At 44.0% G+C, this 24049-nt stretch overlaps 1 protein-coding gene across 1 annotated transcript in view; it reads right to left on the bottom strand.

Moving 5' to 3' along the window:
- The window catches only part of CHD9 (chromodomain helicase DNA binding protein 9), a 2842495-nt gene that overhangs the window by 1168207 nt on the left and 1650239 nt on the right, over window positions 1–24049 (bottom strand). Inside the window, exon 16 of the mRNA XM_044082017.1 lies at window positions 17839–18049. Within this exon, the coding sequence (XP_043937952.1) occupies window positions 17839–18049 (211 nt within the window). The remainder of the gene's footprint in view (window positions 1–17838; window positions 18050–24049) is intronic.

The raw sequence follows: 24049 nt of genomic DNA, 5'->3' as shown, positions 1-24049 counted from the left end.
CGAGCGGGACTCCTTGCTCGGTGGATGGACTGAGGGGCTCTCCTGAGCCAATTCCCTCTTTGTGGCTGCCGCCGTCAACATGGCATCTACGGGGGAGCCCTTACTCCAGTGTGATCGGTCCGAGGGGGGGGCTAAGTATTTTGTCCGGGCGTTTTGGTATTGGCTCCACGGTGTCCGGATCCTTCCACGCCCTGGTGGTAATGAGGTCCACCAGGGGGTCGGCTGGAGGGGACACCCAAGAGGTAGACGGGCCTGCTTCGAATGCCTCCAGAAACACGGACTCGTCGAAGGAAGACTTGGGGGCAGACCACCCACCTCTGATCCTTAGCATCTCCATGATGTCTCCAAAGGAGACATCCTCAGGGGGCGATCTTGGGGAGCCTTCCCCTTCCTCCAAGTCCGTGTCCTCGGTTAGACTCAGGGGAGTCCACGTGCCTCCTCTTGCACTTATGCTTGCGGGGCACTTCCTCAGGGGGGCTGTCCGAGGAGGCCTCGCCAGCAACATCTTGTTCCAATGGAACCATCTGTGACATTGAAGCAGGCTGTCCCTTTGGCCGGGTGATGGAAGCCTGGCCCAGCAGAGAGGGAGTGCAGGGAGAAGCCGAGACAAGGACCGGGGGTCCAGATGCTCTCAACAGAGCCCTCTCCACAACATCGAAGGCCGAGGGAGAACCACTCTCTCTTGGATCCGAAAGTTGGCTCCCACTCGGATCCGATGAAGGGATCGGAACCGGCGCTGAGACCATTGGATCTGAAGGATCAGTGCGCTCCGACCTGGACGGAGCCGAAGGCACACTGAATCCCTCGGATCCGAAGCTCGGGCCACGGCTCCGAGAGGTCGGATCCGACAGGCTCGAGGGCAGGGTCGGATCCGAAGTACCTAGTACTGTCGGCGCCGACCCACCCCCGGCTCCAACGCTGCTTGGCTCCGAACACTCCGAACCCAGATAGTGGGTCGGAGAAGGAGCAATAGGATGGAAAAAGGGTGTCGAGCTCCCCCCTGAAGGGGGGGGGAGGCAACAGCACTCCCATCTGCAGCTGGGCCTGGATGAACCTTCGCATCATCCGGTCCAAGTCTGCATCGGACATACTAAATGTAGATCTCGAAGAGGTCACCGAGGCAGGCCTGAAATGCCGCCTCGATGGAGATCGGGCCTCCTCCCCCTCGGGCCCCGGGGAGAAACAAGGGGATCGAAGCCGAGGAGGAGGAGGAGACCTAGAAGCAGTGGAGGGAGAAGCCCGCTTAGCTGGCGGGGCCGAAACGGAGGTCTCGGCCCGCCGCTTGTGGTGCTTCTCCCTCCGTTTCTCCCTCCTGGCCTCCCTGTCCTCTGACACTTTAGCGGGAGTTTGAGTCCCGGACGGAGGAAGGGGGGCAGGAATGGCAGCAACCACAGGCTGTGGTGGAGCCACAGGAGTAGCGGAGGCCGGAGCTGAGTCCGGGGGTAGAAGTCCCGCCAAGACCTGCTTCGACCTCCGCTCTTTCAGTGCCCTGGGGTTGAACGCTGCACAAATGGTACAGCCTGAGGAGAGGTGTTCAACCCCAAGGCACCGAACGCATCAAGTGTGGCCATCAGCCGGGGAGAGCTTATGGCCACACTCGGTACATTTAGAAAAGATGGCTTTTGGGGCCTCAGCCATACTTAAAGAAAAATAAGTAACACACACACACAGGCCCCAAAAAACACACCACCAACACACACACACTCTAACGACCAGCGAAGGGAGGGAAACTACTTAAAATAAAATATTTTTACTATAAAGGGAACCTAACACTTACACACTTAAAAATTTTAGTGAAAAATTTTTGAAAGTGACAGAAAATAAGGCTTAACTGCCTAGCACTATACGAGCTCACAGGAATCCAGCTATCCACAAGCGCGGCAAACTAGATCTGAGGTCATGGAGGGTTAGCAGGGGATTATGGGTGAGGGGAGGAGCTAGGAGCTCGGATCCATTAGCTTGAAACTAGTTGCCGGCTCGGATCCGATATCGGATCCAAGACCCACAGGTTGCTGACAAATGAACTCCCTACTTCAGATCTTTAGTTTTCTCCAAATAGAATCTAAGTTGTCTGTGTACGTCCAAAGAATGCAGAATTTTCTCCCCCTTGTTCTGTGGATTTGGATAAAAGGTTGGCAAATGAATTGTTTGGTTAAGGGCAACACTGGATACCACCTTAGGCATAAATGTAGGGATTGCTCTCAGAGAGACCCTGTCTGGATAGAAAATGATAAAGGGTTCCACAACCATTAGAGCCTGTAGCTCCGAAACTCGTCTTGCAGAAGTTATTGCTAGCAGCAGAGCTGTTTTCCAAGATAAGAACTTTATGTCCGCATTTGCAGATGGCTCTAAAGGCGGTAAGGTGAGCTTGTCCAAGACATAATTGAGGTCCCGTGCAGGTATTGGCATTCTCCTTGGAGGCTTTAAGTTTTTGGCTCCTCTGAGGTACTGCCTTAATAAAGGATGATACAAGAGTGGTGGCTCTGTACTGTAATGAGCCAAAATGGCAGAGGCATGGATTTTAATTGATGAAAAAGATAGGCCTTTGTCCAGCATCTCAGTTAAATATTGCAAAATCTGAGGAATATTTGGGACAGCTGTATCAGTTCCTTGTGCTTGGTTCCTAGTGCAAAATCTCTTCCATTTCCCAGCATAGGATTTTCTAGTACTAGGCCTTCTGGCTTCTAAAATGACATCCATCACAACTTTACTGAGAGGTGTGGTTTGTATGGCTACATTATCCGCCATGCTGCCAGGTTTAAGGACCTGAGTTGGCTGTGCAGAATCTGATTGTTTTGCTGGGACAGTAGATGAGGTATTTGAGGTAAGGTCCAGGCTGGGCATTGGGACAAGTTCCTTAAGATCGGATACCAGTACTGGTGTGGCCAGTCTGGGGTAATCAGAATCATTTTTGGTTTCTCCTGCCTGACCTTTAGGAGTACCTTGGGGAGGAGAGGAAGTGGAGGAAAGGCATATACTGATAGGTTTGTCCAGTTGAAAGATAAGGCGTCCACTTTCCAAGCTTGTCTGTGCTAAGTCCTTGTGCAGAATCTTTTTAGTTGATTGTTTTGAGGGGAGGCAAATAGATCTATGTCCGGGCGTCCCCATTTCCTTGTTATCATGCTGAAGACTTGTGGATCCAGGTGCCACTCATGGGGATCCATGAGGTTTCTGCTTAGTTTGTCTGCCAGAGTATTTTCCTTTCCTGGCAGGAACTGTGCCTGCAGATGAACTTAGTAAGTCAATGCTGTGTCCCATAAAGCCATGGCTAGTCTGCAAAGGGGGTAAGGAGGAGTGCCCCCCTGCTTGTTTATGTACCACATGACCGTGGTGTTGTCCGTCTTTATCAGTAGTTGTCCCTGATGAAGTAGGTCCTTGAAGGCTGTCAGGGCATTTTGAACAGCTAGCATCTCTTTTTGATTGATATGTAGATGCTTTTGGTTTGTGAATGCCTCTTCCTGCCATGTGCGCCCCCCAGGCATAATCTGATGCATCCGTCGTTAGGCTCTGCCTGGCTGGGGGTAGTGAGAACGGCTGTCCCTTGTTTTGGTGACAAGCCTTGGCCCACCATCGAAATTCCTGTTGCAGGCAGGGAATTAGAGTAACCATTGTTTCCAGGCTGTGGCAATGTTGTGTCCAGACACTTTTTAGGTACCACTGAATTTTCCTCATATGCAGTCTAGCGTATGGAATTAGTAAGATGCAAGATGCCATGAAGCCCAAAGCCTGCAGAAATTTTCTTGCAGTTAACTGGGCCTTTGTTGCCATTTCCTTGAAATAGGTAGCCAGTTGCCTTTGTTTGTCTGGAGTGAGATAAGCCATCTGGGCAGTTGTATTTAAGCTTGCACCCAGGACTATTACCTCTTGAGAGGGTACTAGTTTTGATTTATTTTTGTTGACTGTGTACCCTTGGCCTGTTAAGAGTTTTATTACAAAAGTCAGATGCTGTAGTAGAATGTTCTTGTTCTCTGCTTGTATGAGGCAGTCGTCCAAGTAAGGATATATCTGTATTCCTCTGTCTGCAGTAAGCAATTACTGGTGCCAGGCACATTGTGAAGACCCTGGGCGCAGTAGATAAGCCAAAGGGCAGCGCAGAGAATTGGTAATGCATTAAGCCAGCCTTGAACCTGAGGTATCTTCTGCATGATTGTCTGATTGGGACATGCAGGTATGCCTCTTTTAGGTCTAAAGTCACAAGCCAAGCCTTGCTGCCCAGCATGGGCAGAAGCTGCTGTAAGGTCAACATCTTGAATTCTGGTATATCCAGGAAAGTGTTTAGAATAGATAGGTCCAGTATTGGTCTCCATGCTTTGTCCTTTCTGGGTACCAAGAACAGTCAAGTAAAATCCTTGTCCCTGCTCTTGCTATGGTACTTGTTGAATAGCCCTCATGTCCATGAGAGCTGCGACTTGTTTTTGAGCCTCTGCCCATTGATTTTTTGGCAGGTCTGGCCAACCGTTTGCACTTGGCAGAGTATGGAAATGAAACTTGTAACCTTGTGACACTATGTCTAGAACCCATTTGTCCTGGGTTATAATGTGCCAATTTTGAGAAAAAAGTGCTAGTTTTCCCCCCTAAGGGTGCTGTCAGAAGATAAGTGCTTGGCGCAGGCAGGGGGAAGTCATTGGGACTGTTTCCTGTATGATTGTGATTTGTCCTCTCCACCTTTGGAGGTAGGAGCACTCCACTGTTTAGACCTGTAGGATACTTGCGGCTGTGATCTGCCTCTAGGGCTTCTGGATCTGCCCCTTTGAGGTCTGTCTGAGACTGGAAAGGACCAGTTCTTTGTAGGGCAGTGTCTGCTAAATCTAGGTGGCTGTACCTGTAAGAAATCCTTGACTGTTTGCATAGATTTAGCTTTGTCCTCCATTTCCTTTAACACCTCTTCTGCCTTAACACCAAACAAGGTATCATGTTGTAAAGGAGCATCTAATAATTTTGCTTTAACATGACCTGGCAGATTTTGTTCCTTTAACCAAGCATGCCTCCTAATGACAGAACCCATAACAGCGGCCCTGCAGGAGGCCTCCAGAGAATCAAACCCACATTGCAAAGTATGCTTTCCAACTTGTTCAGCTGCATGCAACAAATCCTGCATTTCTTTGTTTTCTGCACATTCAGAATTTGCCATCATTTTCTGTTTAAGCAGTGTCATGATATATTGCTGATACTTGAGCATATGAAACTGGCAATTTAAAGCCCTTATAGCCAAAGTATTAGATGTGTAAACCTTTTTACCCATCTATCCAGAGCCCTGGAATCCCTGTCAAAGGGGGTAGGATTTTTTGCAGTAGAAGCCTTGACCCCCTTTGGACCCTGAAAAATAGTTTCTGGGTCTGCAGAAGGGTTTTTGAAAAGGAATTTACGAGAGTCAGGGACCCTGTAGTATCTGTCCGGCTTAACAGGAGCTGGAGGTAGAGTGTCAGGGGTCAGAATAGAGTCTGAGAACACCATCTACAATGTCCAACACAGGTGGGATAGCTAGTGGCCTGTGTTGAGGTAGTAAAAGAAATCTCTGAGCCTTTTCTTAGATTCTGAAAAGTCTAGGCTCTCCCAGTGAAAGTGCTCCCTCATGGTATGCAAGGTTTCCCCAAAAGAGTAGTCCTCAGGAGGAGAAGCTGAAGGAATTGATTCTTCAGCATCAGAATCTTCATGGGGGGGAAGAGAACATTCCTGATCAGATGAGGAATCAGAAGAAATGGAAACCTGATCTGAAGATTCATAGTCTGTCTCTTGCCTAGGCCTCTTATCAGAAGGGGGATGGGAACCCCTGATCAAGGTAATTAAGTCTTCGGCCATTTTGAGCATCTGTTTTTTGGGCATGGAGGCCTGTCCTTGACACTGGTGAACTTGTTTTTTTGCCTTTAAAGGTGTCTTAGTCTTTGAAGTCGGTTTAACATATAATTGTTTAGGTCTGAATACACCCTCAGAAGCAGATGCCTGCTCAGCGGCTCCAGACCCATCTGAGGGAATAGTCTCAGAGGCTCCAATACCTTGAGTCTCCAGCGGTCAGGCCGACTCCACGTAGGAGTCGGTAGGGGCTTGCGACTCTAAGCTAGCTAGCATCAGGGGCTGCGAAAGCACCTCACTGAGAACCGGCGACTTGCTTAGGAGAAGCTTCATCGTCGGTTTTGGACCTCGGTTGCCTGTCCTTTTCTTTGTGTTTTCTGTGAACTCCGGTAGTCGGATGGCTATCTGATGACACTGTATAATTAAATCTTCGCCCACAATAGCTTAATGCAAAAAAGTACTGATGCTTAATAGTGCGTTGGTTAATTCTAGCACAAAACCGACAACTAGCAACATTGTGGTCAGGGCCTAAGCAAGGGATACAGTAAGAATGAAAGTCCTTATGAGGTATTTGCTTCCCACAAGATATACAATTATTAACTTTTTCTGATGTCGGTCTGGAGCAAGAGAAAAGTTTCCCCAACGGGGTACTTAGCTTTTAATGAAGACTTCGAGTCTGAAACTCGAACACGAAAATCTCAGGAGTCGGCCGACCGGCACTTGCAAACTGCTTCTGCTTCGGGCACCGCGCGGCAAGAAAGACTGGATAAAATGGCATCGGCTGCATCTTTTATACCCCCTGACTACCCGATGTCAGGGAAGAGGCGACAGCAACTGACGCAGGACCCAAGACTTTGGAATTCGGGCCAACTGAGGGCAACCTGCCAGTAGGATAACCCAAATGTAATGACTGCAACAGTGAAACACGAAGAACATCCACTGAACCAAAGGCCACTCTTCCCTTGGAGAACAGATCCAATTTGTAATGCCTGATAAAGGTGTGGGGCTTAGCTCAAATGGCAGCTGCACAAATGTCATCCATGGAGTACCTAGAGTGGAAGGCAACAGATGCTGCAATAGTCCTAGTTGAGTGAGCTTTATTTTGGTCGGGCTTAGATCCCTCCGTCAGTAAATATGTGAAGGCAATGCAATCCCTGAGCCACTTAGACAAAGTAACTTTCGATACTGCGCCTTCCATTCTGGGACCCGCAAAGGAGATGAAAAGCTAGTCAGACTTGCGAAAGGATTTAGCTCTGTACAGATAGAAACGTAATTGTCTATGAACATCCAAGGAATGTAGGCAGTACTCTCCCTTGTTAGAGTAATTTGGAAAAAACACAGGGAGCTCAATGCACTGGTTAATCGAAAAGTCAGAAACCACTTTGGGGAAAAAGTATGGGTTAGTACGAAGTGATACTCTGTCCTTATGAAAGATCAGGTAAGGGCTCTTGATAAATAATGCTTGTAATTCAGAAATTTGCCTGGCTGAGGTTATAGCCACCAGAAATAAGGATTTACATAACAGGAATTTTAGATCACATGTCGCAGCCGGCTCAAAAGGGGGCAGAGAAAGAGACTGAAAAACCCAGGACAGATTCCATGCCTCCACCAGCTGCCTGATGGGAGGCCTACTGTGGAAAATACCCTTGAGGAAAGTCTTGCAAAGGCGAGAGGAAACAAGTGGGACTCCATCTGATCTGTTATGGAAGTTGGAAACAGCTGCTAGATGGACTCGAATGGTGGAAGCTGAGGCCCTATTGTCGAACAGTTCAGCCAGACAATGAAGATTAGTGGCTACGGGGGCTGAGAACAGGTCTAGCTTCTGATTATGTGACCAAATAGAGAATCTTTTCCATTTGTCCCTGTAAAGTTTCCTGGTGGATGGTTTATGAGAGGCCAAGATAATATCACGTATGGGTGAAGAGAGGGTTTCCTGCCTGGCAACTAACGGAAGTGGAGAAACCAAGCTGTCAGCTTGAGTGAAAAGATTTGCGGGTGTCAGCCCTTGTGGGTGAGATATGAGGTCCTGACGTGTGAATGGATCCAAGGGGGTTGTAACAGATGAGGTCGAAGGAAGGGAAACCACACTTGACGAGGCCAGAAAGGGCAATGAGGACCACTTTGCTTCTCAGCTGAATAGCTTTCCTTAGAACAAGGGGGATCAGGGGAATTGGAGGATAAGCATAAAGGAGACCCGTGGGCCAATCATGAATCAAAGCGTCTCTCGGTGACTCGCCGAGAGGGGGAAAGAGGGCAAAGTAGCTGCTGCATTTTGTGTTTGAGGGGGAGGAGAAAAGGTCGCAGCATGGCTGGCCCCAACAGCTGAAAATGTCCGAAAACCACTGCTAATTCAAAAGCTAAGAACTCAACTCAGGCCTGTCCAAAACGTAAGAAACAAGAAAACAACACATTTTATTAAGCCACAATAAAAGCTTTTCGTTAGTGCCTTGCACTAACTTCTTCAGACAATCAAAACATTTGCGCCATTGGAAAAGGATTTAAATACCAGCATTAAGACACTTACACATGCCCTTTGCTCTCTCTTTAACCCCTTGAAGATACAGATCAAAGCTTACTTAGGTGCATTTTTTTTTTGTCATTAGTTTCATTTAATGATACTATCAAACCTATATTGAGTAGCTTAAATCTACGTTATATCATATGTCACATGTTATATTTTATATTCGTATCATATGGTGTCTTTTATTAATTAGTGAGATATGATTAATATAATTTTTAATTTTCTTACTTAGCTATTCTAGTTATTTAGATGCTTAGGACAGCATGTATTAATTTCATCATATTTATTATATTGACTCTATTAGTTATTTTACTTGAAAGCGGGCAAGATGTAATGTATGTATAGGTAATCCTTGATCAGGAAGTGCCGCGCTTTCATTATTAGTATTTATGTTGCAGGTTGAACACTGTTATTTTATTTTACTTCACGTACTTATTTCTTCACATTTTTTTTTTTATGTATTTTTTCATATATTCATTTATCACACAGTTTAATAATCAAAATACTGGGCTTTTTACTTTCAGTTTTAAAGCCTGCTATTATTACAGTTTTGGAATATGAGTTTTTCATTACGTTAACGGAGAATTGCAAATGCACCTTAGTAAGCTTTGATCTGTATCTTTAAGGGGTTAAAGAGAGAGCAAGGGGCGTGTTTAAGTGTCTTAATGCTGGTATTTAAATCCTTTTCCAATGGCGCGAATGTTTTGATTGTCTGAAGAAGTTAGTGCAAGGCACTAACGAAAAGCTTTTATTGTGGCTTAATAACATTTGTTTTCTTGTTTCTTACATTTTGGACTGGCCTGAGTCGAGTTCTTGGATTTTGAATTAGCGGTGGTTTTCGCTAGTTTGTTTTTCCGGTTTTGAAAGTTTATTTCTTTGGTGGCTGAAAATTTCCGCCGCCAAACTTGGGTTGAGAGACCACTCGTGAGTATGGAGAATGCATCTGCTCAGCCTGTCCACAATCATGTTGGAGCGCCCCGGGATATGCATTGCAATCAGAAAGCGGTTGGAAGCCATCGCCCACTGCCAGATTCTCATGGCTTCGCGACATAGGGGGTAGGACTTGGTCCCTCCCTGTTTGTTTATGTACCATACCACGGACATGTTGTTCGACTGGACAGCAATCATTCTAGATGGAAGGAGCGGATGAAAAGCTTGCAATGCCAATAGCACCGCTCTTAACTCCAGGACACTGATATGCAAATTGGCCTCTACACTGGACCACGTGCCTTAGACTGACTTTCCCTGGAAGTGGCCTCCCCACCCCATTAGGGAAGCATCCAAGGTCACTGTGGCACTGGGCTGGGGAGACTGGAAGGGGCAACACTAAAGATTTCTGTCTGTACTCATCCACCAGAGGAGATCTAGTTTGCAAGTGTTGGTGATGAGAATCTGTGAGCTCAGGGAGTGAAGACTGGGTATCCACTGGGCCTGAAGGAGCCATTGTAGTAATCTCATGTGTAGTCTGGCTTAGGGAACAATAGGGATGTCTGCAGCCTTAGACCCCAGGGCTTGGAGAGCTTCCCTTGCAGACACCTTTCTTCGACAGAGTATCACTTGAATCTGTGCCCTTAATCTCTGAAGCCTTTGAAGAGGAAGTGAGATCAGGCTTGACTGGGTGTTGAATATTGCCCCTATGAATTCCAATTGCTGTGAGGGTTGAAGGTTGGATTTTTCCCAATGTGTGTTGATGCCCAGTAACTCTGCTAGAAGCAGGGTGTAGCGGAGGGCCCTGACCAGTAGATGCTTGGTGGGGGCGGAGAGGAGCCAATCGTCTAGGTACAGAAACACCTGGAATCTCTGAAGTCTCAGAAGAGTTGTTACCACTGCAAGGCATTTTGTGAACACACTGGGGGCCGTCGAGAGACCGAAAGGCAGGGCTCTGAATTGCTAGCAATTGGCTCCCAACTGGAAGCGAAGAAGGCTTCTGGAGTGCTTGTCCAACTTGATATGGTAATACACATCCTGGAGATCTAACGAGCACATCCACACACCCTCGCGCAGAAAGGGAAGGATGGTTTGAATCGTGACCATGCGGAACTTGGTCTGAACTACCGATTTGTTTAGTTAGCGGAGATCCAGAATGGGCCTCCAGTCCCCTGTTATCTTTGGCACCAAAAAGAATCTTGAGTAGGACCCTAATCCGCACTGATCTGGGGAGACCTGTTGGACCTGCTGGGAGGGTGGCCTAATGGTTAAGGTGTTTTCCTTACAAACACAAGGTACAGGGTTCGAGTCTCACAAGGGATAATTGGCTAGGCTTAAAATGGCTCGCAAGGGCAGTTAGCCTAGTACTAATCTATGAACCTATGAATCTATGAACCTATGGATGGCTAGTTTTTGACATAGCTTTCGTATTTCAGAAGCTGCCTCCTCCCTTTGACTGGGTGGAACATCGGGAAGGGATTTTGGAGGTCTTGGATAAGATATTAGGGGAATATGGTAGCCTCTAGTAATGATTCTCTGCACCCACTGATCGTTTATAATAGAGAGCCAGGCAGCTTGGTGCAGAGAAAAACGCACCCCGACTGCTTCCAGAGGAAAGCAATCAGGCAGCATTTCAGGAGCGCTGATACTGTCTACCCGAAAAGGAATCTCTGGAGCCCTGGTTCCAGGAACTCCCTCTGCCCCGAAAGGAATCTTCCATTACTGGAACCCCCTCTGCCTCTGGAGGAGTCCTCACCACGTGCGTCACGGAAAGGACCTCGAGACTTCTTGTGCCACATCTTCCCACTCCTCTGATTCCTGGAGAAGCAATGCTGAAGTTTGGAAAAGCATAGGCCAACAGCAGACAAGGTCTTCCCGTCTTGCTCACACCTGGCTAATGTATCCTTGACGTTAGCACTGAACAGAGCTGATGGTTCGATAGGGGCATTTAAAAAGGAAGACTTGAAGGAGTCCGCTAGGTCACAAATGCGCATCTAGGGGTGGCATCTCATGACTACGCCTGCACCCACAGCTCTAGCCACTCCTTCAGTTGCATGTGACAGGAACCTCATGGATGAACTGGATATTGACTCTAGGGTGGCAAGTTGGGAAGCAACTTTATCTTGTGCGCCATCCAATGCTTGGCCTGCGAGGGTTCCGGAGAGTTCGGAGATAAGATCTCTCTGGAGCCTCGTAAAATGTGCCAAAAAGTTCAGAGACCTAACTGCAAAGGTCGCTGACACAAACACTCATTTCCCTAACCTGTCCACTGCCCGGGACTCTGTCAGGCGGGTGAACAGTTGGACTCTCTTCCGCAAGGTCCTTTTTCGTGGCTGCCGCCATAACCACAGCGTCCACTGGCAAACCTCTAGACCAATGGGGTTGATCATCTAGAGGGGAGAGTACCTTACCTGATGATCTAGGGATGGCTTCAATGGTGTCCAGGATTCTTCCATGCCCGCTGCACAATGAGCTTAACCAACTCATCGACGGGGGGGTCACCCAAGAAGTAGAGGGCAGAGTGCAAAAGGCCTGCAGGAATACGGATTCCTCCGAGGAAGGATTGGAGGGCTTCCAGTCAGCCCTCTGTTTCAAGATTTCCATGATGTCTCCGAAGGAGACATTGTCAGGGGGCGACTGTGGGGATCCTTCCCCATCATCGTAGCCCATATCTTTCGTGAGGGACTCCTCTGGGGAGTCCATGTGTTTCCTCTTAAACGCCCGTTTCCGAAGGGGTTCTTCGGTGGGAGCATCTGAAGAAGTCTCAAAGGGAAATACCCTGGACAGGGGTTTCTTGGGCCTTGTGCTCTCAGAGTCCTGGGGGGGGGTGGCATTTGACAACTGCCGCTCAGAAGGAACTGGGGGAATAACCGACATAGGAGGATTGCTAGAAGCAAGCACCATCTCCATCACCCGGAAAGCGGGCCCACCTGAAGAGGAGTGGGAGCCCAGATCCGAAGAAGACAAAATCAGAACTGGAGTCACACCCCGCTCCACACGGTCCGCCCCCCCCAGGGAGGGAGCCTCAAGCAAGCTTGGAGCGGTAGTCATCCTCGGATCCGAGGGCGGGACCAACAACACAGTCGGAACAGAGACTGGAACTGGAGGTTACACCCCCCAAGCATGAGATTGCGGAAGGGTGGGTTCTGACAGAAATGGTGTCGGCTGCATGTTTTATACCCCTGACGTCATGGAAGAAGGGACAGCAACCGACGCAAGACCCAAGACTTTGTTAATCAGGCCGACTGAGGGCCACTGCAAAGCAGATAACCCAAATGTAATGACTGCAACAGTGAAACATGAAGAACATCTGGATTTCAATGGCAGATGGGGGTTTTGCCATCTTGCACTCCTAGTAAGTGTCCTTTTTAGTAAGTGTCCTTTTAACTTTTGGTCTAAAAAGTCTGGAACCATTGAACAGAGCATTAATGAAGGACATCTTAAAACCTTCTGCAAAACTGTGCAGGCACATCCAAGCGTACCAATGCATGATAATGAAGGTGCCTGCTGCCTTGGCTGTTCTATCAGCTGTATTGGAGAACCTTCACTTTTATCCAGATCTGTCTTCTGTCACAGAGTCTGGACAGGAATCTAGGATTTCATTTGGAAGTCTGTTTTCTAGGAACTTGTCTCAGCGGAATCTCAGATCATCTCGAGTGTCTAGTATCCTCTATGCTTAAATGCCCTGTCTCCGAAAATCTGAATGAGTGCACTCAGTCACAGAATCCAACAGAAGTTGGGACAGATCTGAACTTGAAGACTGCACTTGACTTCTTGGCCTAGCCAAAACCCAAACACCTCGAAAGTAGACAATCAGAACCGGAAGAATATCCATCCTATCTGAAGAAGAAACAACCCCAGCACCAACTGGCGTCAGCTCCCAGGCTGACCTCAGACTCAAGTTACTGAGAGCCAAAGCCCCTAGAAGTAGAGATGGCTCTGAAAACTTCAGAGGTGACTCCACCATAACAGCCCCAGTAACAATGCTTTGGTTCTGAGACTCACCTTAACCCAAAAGAATCAGAGCTGAGACAGTAATTGATGTTGATGAAGCTGAAGTTCCTTGAGCTGTTGTCTTTGACTTAGGTGCATAGGAAAGGAGTTGGACTTGTGGGGATAGAGATGGACCAGTACCGGAAAGAACAATGGATGGGTACAGTTGCACCTGTACCGCAAGTGCCCGAGAGGAAAAGAACTCAGAGAAACCCCAGTTGGATTTGTGTCCTCAGGAATCTCCACAGCATTCAAACAATGCCCATCTTGGTAAGGTTTCTGGTGGACCGGAAAGACCTTAAAGACAATGCCACAACACAGGCCTGAAGTACCACCTCTCTTGTAGAATGGGGAGTGGAGTCTAGAACTCACTGGCTCTGGGAAAAGTCTTGCATGAGGTGAGGGAGATCAGATCCAAGTGAGTGGTGGATTCATCTTCCCTCGGAGTCTTGGGTGCTAGACCCAAAGAATCTGTCAGATCCAGAGACCTTTTTCTAGGCTTCTCTACTCTCCTTCTCTGAACTTTCTCGATCTTTTGATTTTCTGTTAGACTTCTCTCTCCTTTTTCTTGTCCATTTTCTTAACCGGTGAAGCTGAAGCTGGTCTAGAAATACTAGACATTGAAGGATGAGAAGAAGAAAACCCTGTCTGAGGAGAAGCAAACCTTTAAGATTAATTTCTCTTTGCAGTCTTGAATGGCCTTAATTCTAAAAGAAGCATAAATATCACAATTTGCCTTGAGGTGGGCAGAGCCCAAACAATAAAAAATTGCGGATCCTGAAGTGGAATTTTACGAACACAAGCACTTATAAAACCCTTGGGTTTTGTTGGACATCAATGTAAAACAAATAACACCAAAAATAATACATGTGGAAAAATGTCAAACTTCTTCTAAAGAACTGTACAAGTATTTCCCTCTAAAAAAACTAGAAGAAAAAATGTTTAATTACCTTATCAAGAAATAATTCTCATATAGCACACTTTGCAACTTAATAATATTACTACTACTAGCTATTAATGAATAACTACTCTAATACTATACAGCTACAAAGTGTTAGGAAAGGAGAAATGCATATTATTAAAACAGTGATAGTTATTTCTGTTTTATATTATTAGCAGAGAAATAACTGACTTATCGTGACAAATCATAGACCTCAGAAAACAATTCTGAAGAATCAGACGGCAAATGAGATCTGAAGTATTTGAATGGAGATGAGGGAATTATGGGTAGGGGGTGGAGTCACAGCCTCAGACCCACAGCTTTAGGAAAAGTTGCTGAAGCCTGATCTGGTCAGATCTGACATCCAACAAACCAAGGGTTGAACTGGATGAATAAGCAACATTGGATCAATTACTGTGCCAATCATATGCAGAATTATTTTTCATAAGCACAAATAAATGTCACCTTAATTATCAATCAGGAATTTTCTGCTTCAAAGAAAATTCAGATGGTTCTCCTTATACACAAAACACATTGCAAAAACTAACTTTTTGCACCAAAAACTATATAATTTGATTCTGTATATGGTATGTACATTACACCAAACTTCATTAAATTTGTTAAACAAGGGAACTAATGCACTTTAAGCCCTCAGTTCTCTCCCGCCCATGCTCTATTACATTTAAAGAACAGGTACGCAATCAGTCTTAAAATACATGTGCATGTCCTGAGTAAGTGGCATGACCAAGAGATTTGACCCACCTGAAAACAAGCTCCTTCCATGTCATCTCCTGTATGCACTAGGAACATTTACCATGGAGAGTGCGTCCCAATCAAACTCCACCCCCCAAGTTAGTCTGGTAAGCCCCATCAGTTCACAGATTCTCTGTGCCACCTTCTACAACCGCCTTAGCTGCTAAATGAACTCTGGTAATTTTGGGCATTGCCAGGGCTTTATTATTTTATGCCAATGGAGCTTGTTAACCTATGATTAGACAAACTATGTGAAAGAAAAAGGCTGGAAAGGGAAAAAAGGGAAGATAACCAGAAAACAGAGGGTATCAAATCTAGGACATTTACCAGAAAAGGGGGAAGATGGTGGCTAAAGCTGAACAGGAAACGAAAACCTACACTTTCTATTAGACAAAGCGTGGCAAAGAAATCTGTGTGAATATAGAAAGCTTTTAAAAACTGTTGGGAATAAAAGCACTGGAAGAAGAAGATTACAAAAAGCAATAAGCAAAACTGCAAAGGACGTGAATCAATAAAAGGTGAAACAGGAAGTACCACTAGAGAAATGTGAAAGGTGGAAACAGAAAGGGAGGGAGAAGGATGATACACAGGCACAAAGTAAACAAGTAAACACACAAAGGGGAAGGAATAAATGGAAAGAAACTGGGGAGAAAATGAAGCAGGGTTTATATGGGGGCAATCTAAAATGGAAAGAAGCTAGAGGGATACTGGAGATCACATGAATGACTCTACTAATACTGGAATGAAGAGCAATTTAGGTTAATGTAGAGATGGTACATCATTCCCCCCCAAAAAAAAAAAAACAAAAAAAGAAAGAAAAAGACAAATGCAGAACGTGGGGGTGGGGGGAGGTTGACATTACACATGATTTTTGAATGTGAATAGGAAAAAAGGAATATGGAAGGAAAAAGTACAAGAATGGGATAAAATACACCACCACACGTTTAGGCACAGATGGAAACTATACTTATTTGAACTGAAAATACAAGAAGAAAAAGCACAGAAATGAAAAAAAGCCCAGATGCTGATACTACCAGGGGAATAAAGTGCCACATACCACAGCAATGGGATATCAATAAAAAAATTCAAAGAAAATAAAACAATGAAGCCTCTCTGAAAGATAATAAAGCAGAACATTAAGAAAGGGGTACAGATAAAGTTGTAAAAGTGGAAGGAAATAAGGGATCGGCAAGGAGTACAAAGAAGAAGACGGACACCCAGAGGGAAGAGAGAAACGGGAGAAAAACAGGGTACTGAACTTGAACCTCTGGGTGGAGGGAAAGGCAGGATTATTAACAAATGGAAGTGTTCAGGGGGAGGGTAAACAGAAAAGGCAAGGAAGGCAAAAGAATGGTAACAAAGCAAAGAGAAAACCACAAGTACAGTAACATTTAATAAGAATGTCTTCCTTCAAGACTAACTTGGATGAGAGGATGGGTACATTAAGTTTACTAAGGACTCACAGGCCCTCACCCTCCTTGAAAAAGGTGGCAAAGCTTAAGGGTAGTTACTTGTTGAAGTCCTCGTGGCCACTGGACTGACTACCTTGTATATTCTATGACCTTGAGAAACAAAATAAAAATCATGCAAAAGTGTATGATATAGTTTTAAAAAGAATGACATAATCGTGCATAATACTGCAGACTAGCTGGACTGCATGTGTATTTTCTCATATGTAATGTGTTTAGAAAATATAGTAGAAATTTTTATTTATATTAACCCACATGCTAGACAATACCTCCCAGCTACTCCAAGCACTGTCCTGGGCAGGAAAGATGAAATCATGAAATATGTAATAGGTGTTCTTTGAGAAACAGAACAAAATTCCTGTCACGTAATGGCCTGTTAGCAACTTAGCTTGTAATACACACCACTGTACAACTCAAGTGTGCATTGAAATTTGGATGAAAACTAAGCAGTCTAACAAGCTAACCATATCATCAAAATTCTAAGATGCAAACTAATGCAAAACTTTAATGCCCGAGTGCAGACTAGGGCAATGCAGATGCTTACCGGGGAGCAATAACCAGAAAAAATGCAAGCACGAGTTTCGCTGTAGCCTTAGTGAAAGCAGTTTGCTGAAAATTGACAGACCCTTTCTAACTTACTAACCTGTCTCAAAGACAATTGTGTTAAGAATAAAACAAGAAAAAATGGTCTTGCTGAACCAAAGATAGTGGAATCCTGAATAAGGACTGCAGGTCATGTGAAAACTAAAGAAAAATGAAAAAATGTAGATTTATCATCAGCAATTTGATCAAGGTGATGGGTCAAAGTGTAGCCTGAAGTGGGAACAGCTGGGATTTCAGCAAGGACCAGTGCAACTCAGTGCAGGCTGGGTGACCTTGTTTTTGGTTGAACGGCATTATCTTGACTAAGAATACAGTTAAAAATGGGTGAAACAATGAGATGATAGTAGTAAATGGGGAAGGAAGAGCTACCAGCAGCTGTCATAGGAATTATCTCTGGGTAGGTCCCTGTCAAAATCTTCTCATTAAGAACAGTGAAAGCAGAAAATGCAGACCATCAAAAAATGGCACACTTCAGGGAAGGAGCAGCAAATGAAAAGTGTAGCCGCAAGAACAGATTCAGTTTAAAGAAGTGTATGAGTACACAGAAGCACTCATCAAACTCCTGAATTGACATGCTTTCTGACAAAGAAAAGTAACCAAGCAGTGCAAAATGGCTGCAGGGAACAAAAGAGATGCTGCAGAGCACTAGGTATGAACAGCACAAACAGTAATGCTGTCCATGTGACTTTACTGAACAAAGACAGGATCTCAAAGTACTGTTTTAAGCACTATGGAAACAGCAGCTTCTGGAACAAGTCATAACAATCCAAACATAAAAAGTTAAAGACAACTAGAGGAATCAGCTACTGGAGCGTTAATGCACAAGCCAGCAGATGCCTTACCTTTTCTGTATGAGGTAATCTTCCAGGATATCAAGGCAGCGCACCATCTGAGAGAAGATCAGCACCTTATGGCCACCAGCCTTCATTTTGGGAAGCAATTTATCGATTAGGACTAGTTTGCCAGCAGACTGAATCATTGCTTGTAAATGGAAATCAGGGGAAGCTGGATGGTGCGTCTCACGAAACTCACCAAGAATTTTTTCTTCAGCTCCTAAAAAACAAACATTTTGTAAAACAATTATAAAAATCAATGCCTATAACACTACATATTTTTCTTTAATCAACTACTTTAATATATTAAGCATCAAGAAACTCTCATTTCCAACCTGTGTTGTAGTAATGCATATTTCAGCTACAGCACAGATCAGTCTACTGTAATGTTCCAATATATACATAGATTTTGTAAAATGTCAGGTATAAAGTTTGTTTATGTCTTTCGGCTTTTCCCGGTTAGGGGTCCCCACAGCAGAACTCCGGTCCGCTAATGATTGGTAGTGGATTTTTACGTACCGGGTTACCAGCCCTGATGCACAACCTTCAACGAAGGCACGCCCCATTCACGTATGCCTCCACACAGAAGACGCTCTAGCTGAGAATCGAACGGGACAACGTCTTGCTATGAGGCGACAACGCTACCGCAGCACCAAAGTATTTATGTAAAATCAAAACACCAGAAAACATTTCATGTTACCAGGGATGATTTTTGCAGACCAAAGTAATAATTCTAGAGTTCAGTATCTGCCATTCTAAGCCAATTTCCTCAGACTCAACATCAAGTGCAGTTGACATAACATACAGAGTGCTAATAAACATATGTATTAGACTGTAGAATTTTATCCTGTTCTCAACACTGTCAGAATCATTCTGTTTCAAGACACTAAAGTTTTCTAAAGAATGTTCCAGTTCACAATGCTGGTTGTCAGGGAATACAAAAACAAAACAAAATGTCTATTTGATTTGCATAAAAAAACATAGTCTGGATTCCTCCTTATTCAAGAAAAAAATTAATTTTTAATGTCACACAGACTCAGAGGCATCATTCAGCACCAATGACTACCTAATAAGAAGATCTCTTCAATGGGTCCAAACACACTGTGTACATCTCCAAGGCACCACAGGAACTGCATACTACCAAGGACATTCTTTGATGCAATTAACACATTTGCTACACGTGTGTACATGTATGCTTATATGTACATGTGTTCGTATTACCATCATAACGTCAAAAGGCACATCCCCAATTGCACACATGGTCGAAACTTTTCTGCAAACATTGTACAGCCAACACATCAGAAAGTCGGACAAACAGTGAATGTCGACAGTTCTGACTGCTCTATACCTGAAACAAGTGCTACCAGAGGTCAAAAAGGGGGCGAGATTTTGTGATTCGGAGTATCTGCAGTCGCGGTTTTGAGGAGTCATAGTTCAGAGTTCCCGGAAGGTGTTTTAATGATGTGCCTGCCGTCATTATGATGGTATACCTACACACACACACACACACACACACACACACACACACACACACACACACACACACACACACACACACACACACACACATATCTATATAGACACACATAAATAAATGTGCGTGTCTCTCTCTCTCTATAGATATATATATATATATATATATATATATATATATATATATATACACATACACACACACACGCATATACATGCATATATATTTCATGAATATGTATATCTATACAGCTATATATATATATATATATATATAAACTGTGTGCATGTCTGTGTATATATATATATATATAGATATAGATATATATATATATATATATATATATATATATATATATATATATATAGATATAGATATATATATATATATATGTACATATATATATATAGATATATATGGATCTACAGTGGATATAAAATAAGTCTACACACCCCTGTTAAAATGCCATTTTTTTGTGATATAAAAAATGAGACCACAATAAATCATTTCAAAACTTTTACCACCTTTAATGTGACCTCTAACCTGTACAATTCAATTGAGAAAAAAATAAATCTGTTCGAGGAAAACATAAAAAATAAAAATTGTACAATACTCTGATTGCATAAGTGTGCACACCCTTAAACTAATACTTTGTTGAAGCACCTTTTGATTTAATTACAACATTCAGTCTTCATGGGTACACACCTGCCATCAATTAAAGAGACTGATTAACCCCAAATAAAGTTCAGCTGTCCTAGTAGGATTTTCATGATATTTACTCAGTTGCCTGCTACAGCAAAAGCCATGGTTCACAGAGAGCTTATAAAACATCAAAGGGACTCATTGTTGAAAGGTATCAGTCAGGAGAAGGGTACAAAAAGTTTTTACACAAGATTGGATATACAATGGAACACAGTGAAGACAAGTCATCAAAAAGTGGAGAAAATATGAGACAACAGTAACGTTGCAAAGAACTGGACGTCCCTCCAAAACTGATGAAAAGACCAGACAAAAACTGGCCAGAGAAGCTGCCAAGAGACCTACAGCAACACAGAAGGAGCTACAGGAATTTCTGGCAAGTACTGGTTGTGTACTACATGTGACAACAATCTCCCGTATTCTCCGTATGTCTGGATTATGGGGTAAGCGTTGCAAGACAGAAGCCTTTTCTTACACAGAAAAAACATCCAGGCATGTCTAAAATTTGCAAAACAATACACCAAGTCTCCCAAAAGCATGTGGGAAAATGTGTTATGGTCTGATGAGACCAAGGTTGAACGTTTTGGCCACAATTCCAAAAATATGTTTGCCTAAAAAACACTTCGCATCACCAAAAGAACACCATCCCCACGGTGAAGCATGGTGGTGGCAGTATCATGCTTTCGGCTTGCTTTTCTTCAGCTGGAACTGGGACTTCACTCAAGGTGGAGGGAATTATGAACAGTTCCAAATACCAGTCACTTTTGGCCCAAAACCTTCAGGCGTCTGCTAGAAAGCTGAAGATGAAGAGAAAGTTCACCCTTCAACAACATGACAATGACCCCAAGCATACATCCAAATCAACAAAAAAATGGCTTCACTAGAAGAAAATTAAAGTTTTTGAATGGCCCGGCCACAGCCCAGACCTAAATCCAATAGAAAATCTGTGGGGTGACCTGAAGAGGGCTGTGCACTACAGATGCCCTCGCAATCTGACAGATTTGGAGTGTTTTTGCAAGGAAGAGTGGCAAATACTGTCAAGTCAAGATGTGCCATACTGCTAGACTCTTACCCAAGAAGACTGAATGCTGTAATTAAACTGTGAGCTTTGTCCGGTTAAGACCTGCATGATATCAATTGAACGCATAAGTGTAGCTAAGTAACTTTCATCTGCACTTTTTAAAGTAATTTGTTTGTGTTGCATTGAGCAATGAGAAGTTGACTGTTTTTTCAGTAGTGCATGTGGTATTTTCAGTTAAGGCTGGTTAAAAACCTGCATAGCCAGTGATAGGTGGGGGTAGTAGTTTCCTTCATTGTTATTCAGTTTTTGTCTTATACAAGTGGTACAGTGAATTATCTTCTGTTTAAACTGTGAGCTTTGGCCGGTTAAGACCTGCATGATATCAATTGAACACGTAAGTGTAGCTAAGTAACTTTTATCTGCACTTTTTAAAGTAATTTGTTTGTGTTGCATTGAGTAATATCTAGCTAGAAGTTGACGTTTTTCAGTAGTGCATGTGGTATTTTCAGTTAAGGCTTGTTAAAAACCTGCATAGCCAGTGATGGGTGGGGGTAGTAGTTTCCTTCATTGTTATTCAGTTTCTGTCTTATACAAGTGGTACAGTGAATTATCTTCTGTTTAAACTGTGAGCTTTGGCCGGTTAAGACCTGCATGATATCAATTGAACGCATAAGTGTAGCGAAGTAACTTTTATCTGCACTTTTTAAAGTAATTTGTTTGTGTTGCATTGAGCAATATCTAGCTAGAAGTTGACTGTTTTTTCAGTAGGTCCCCACCCACCCTCCCTGTTTTTGTCTTGGTGTTAATCTTGGTGGCTTTGAAACTGCCCGCTCCTCTTGTAAATTTGCACTTGGATACTCCTCCTGGGCCCATCTCATTTGCTCACTCACTCACAAAAAAAAAAAACAAAAAAAAAAAAAAAAACCAAAAAGTATCTGCTTTTACTGTATTTGTGTTTCTTCCTACTTTATTTTGCTTTTGCGTCATCTTAAAAGTACTCAATTGTATTTATTACTGCTTGGTGTAACTCACTCTAAGCCTTTTAGTTTAAGCACTTGGGCTTCAGACCAGTTGTTTTACATTAAGAAGGTTTGTGCTCTGCACTGTAGTGGCAGGACAGGTAGCTTACATCCTTCTAAGTTGGGAACTGCTGATTGAGGGCTCAGTGTCTGTTATTCTAAAAGTGTATTAGTTCTGGTTTAAGCACTTGGGCTTCAGGCCAGTTATTTTACATTAAGAGGGTTCGTGGTCTGCACTCTTGTGGGAGGAGAGGCTGGACTCTTTCATTCTGAGCTGCGAATTTCTGGTTAAAGGTTTATAGTGCCTGCATATTTGTACTGCTTCTTACTAAATTGGTACACCTTGTTTGCTGTAGCATAGACTAGATCCAGGCCTGCTGAATCTAGTTTTGTTTGTATAACTTGAGCACTAATCCAGGCATTCTTTAAAGTATTCAACTGTATTTATTACTGCTTGGTAGTACCTTGATTAAAGTGTAGCTATCATTCAAAGTCTTTTGGATTAAGCACTTGGGCTCAGACCAGTTGTTTTACATTAGGAAGGTTTATGGCCTGCACTGTGGTGGCAGGACAGGTAGCTTACATCCTTCTAAGTTGGGAACTGCTGATTGAGGGCTCAGTGTCTGTTATTCTAAAAGTGTATTAGTTCTGGTTTAAGCACTTGGGCTTCAGACCAGTTATTTTACATTAAGAAGGTTCGTGGTCTGCACTCTTGTGGGAGGAAAGGCTGGACTCTGCCCTTCTGAGCTGGGAATTTCTGGTTAGAGGCTTATAGTGCCTGCATATTTGAACTGTTTCTTACTAAATTGGTACACCTTGTTTGCTGTAGCATAGACTAGATCCAGGCCTGCTGAATCTAGCTTTGTTTGTATGCTTGTTATTTCCCTGAAACGCTAATTCCACCTAAAACGCGGCTTTTCAGCGCTTCTGTGGATCCCTAGTGACATCTGCATTGCTTACTGTACTTATTTCCTTGTTTCACTTGAAAGAAAGTTACTGTTTGTCATTTTTGCATTTAAGTTACCTGTAACACATTGCATTTAAGTTACCTGGCACTTGCTCACTAAAGCAATTATATAAGTCAGCACTAAAAAATTAAAAGCACTACACCCTCACAAACTCCCCTTGAGTACCTTGTTTCCCATTGGCCCTTTTTTTTTCAATTACAAAGGAATTCCCAATACTATTCTAGCATGTCCAAAGGTCAGTTGTCAATCTCCTCTCCCGTCCAGCTGGTGAATCTGGGAATCTTGAGGCAATGTTACAACAGTCTCATGTACACAGACAACCCTCTCCTCCTCCCAACAAATTCCAACACATGTGAGAGATGCAACCATACAGCCAAACTGGAGGCTAAGCTCTCTCAACTCAGCACTGGCAAAACCTGTCAGGAGGAGAAGGAAACCACACTCACTACAATTCCAGTCTCACATAGACCTACCACGACAGCAAACCAAACACAAACACACAAAAACATACTCTGAGGCTCTAAATAAAAATCTGCCTAAGGAGGAGAGACCTCCAAAGCAGACCCCCAAGCAACCACTACCCCAAAACAAAACACGTGCAACACATAGCTCACAAAGCCAGTGTGCCGAACAGTCACAGCCCTTAAGGCTAAACAACACACCTGATACACTTGTAACAGGTGACCCTATCGTCAGGCACACTGATGTCCCGCTCACCAGGCTGAACAAGGAGAAGGTCACGGTGAGCTGCCTGTCAGGCGCTAGGATCCGCCACATAACACAAGCACTCAGGTCACTCCAAGGCAAGTACAAATATGACTCATTGTCCATGCTGGTGTGAATGACCTGAGAAGTACCTCCCTGGACTACATGAAAAGAGGCAGAAAAGCTCTCTGAGCATGTGGCCCAGGCCAGTATAATCCTGACCTTGAGTAGCATCTTACCCTCACCAAGAATGATGCCACAATATGAAGACAAGATGATCAATTTCAACAATTGGCTTAAGTATTGGTGTAATTCAAAAGGGATCCAATGCCTG

Source organism: Protopterus annectens, chromosome 8.part1 (assembly GCF_019279795.1).
Source record: "Protopterus annectens isolate FY-2018-M chromosome 8.part1, PAN1.0, whole genome shotgun sequence".
In the NCBI taxonomy this organism is placed as follows: Eukaryota; Metazoa; Chordata; order Ceratodontiformes; family Protopteridae; genus Protopterus; species Protopterus annectens.
This window is presented reverse-complemented; position numbering and strand designations above follow the sequence as displayed.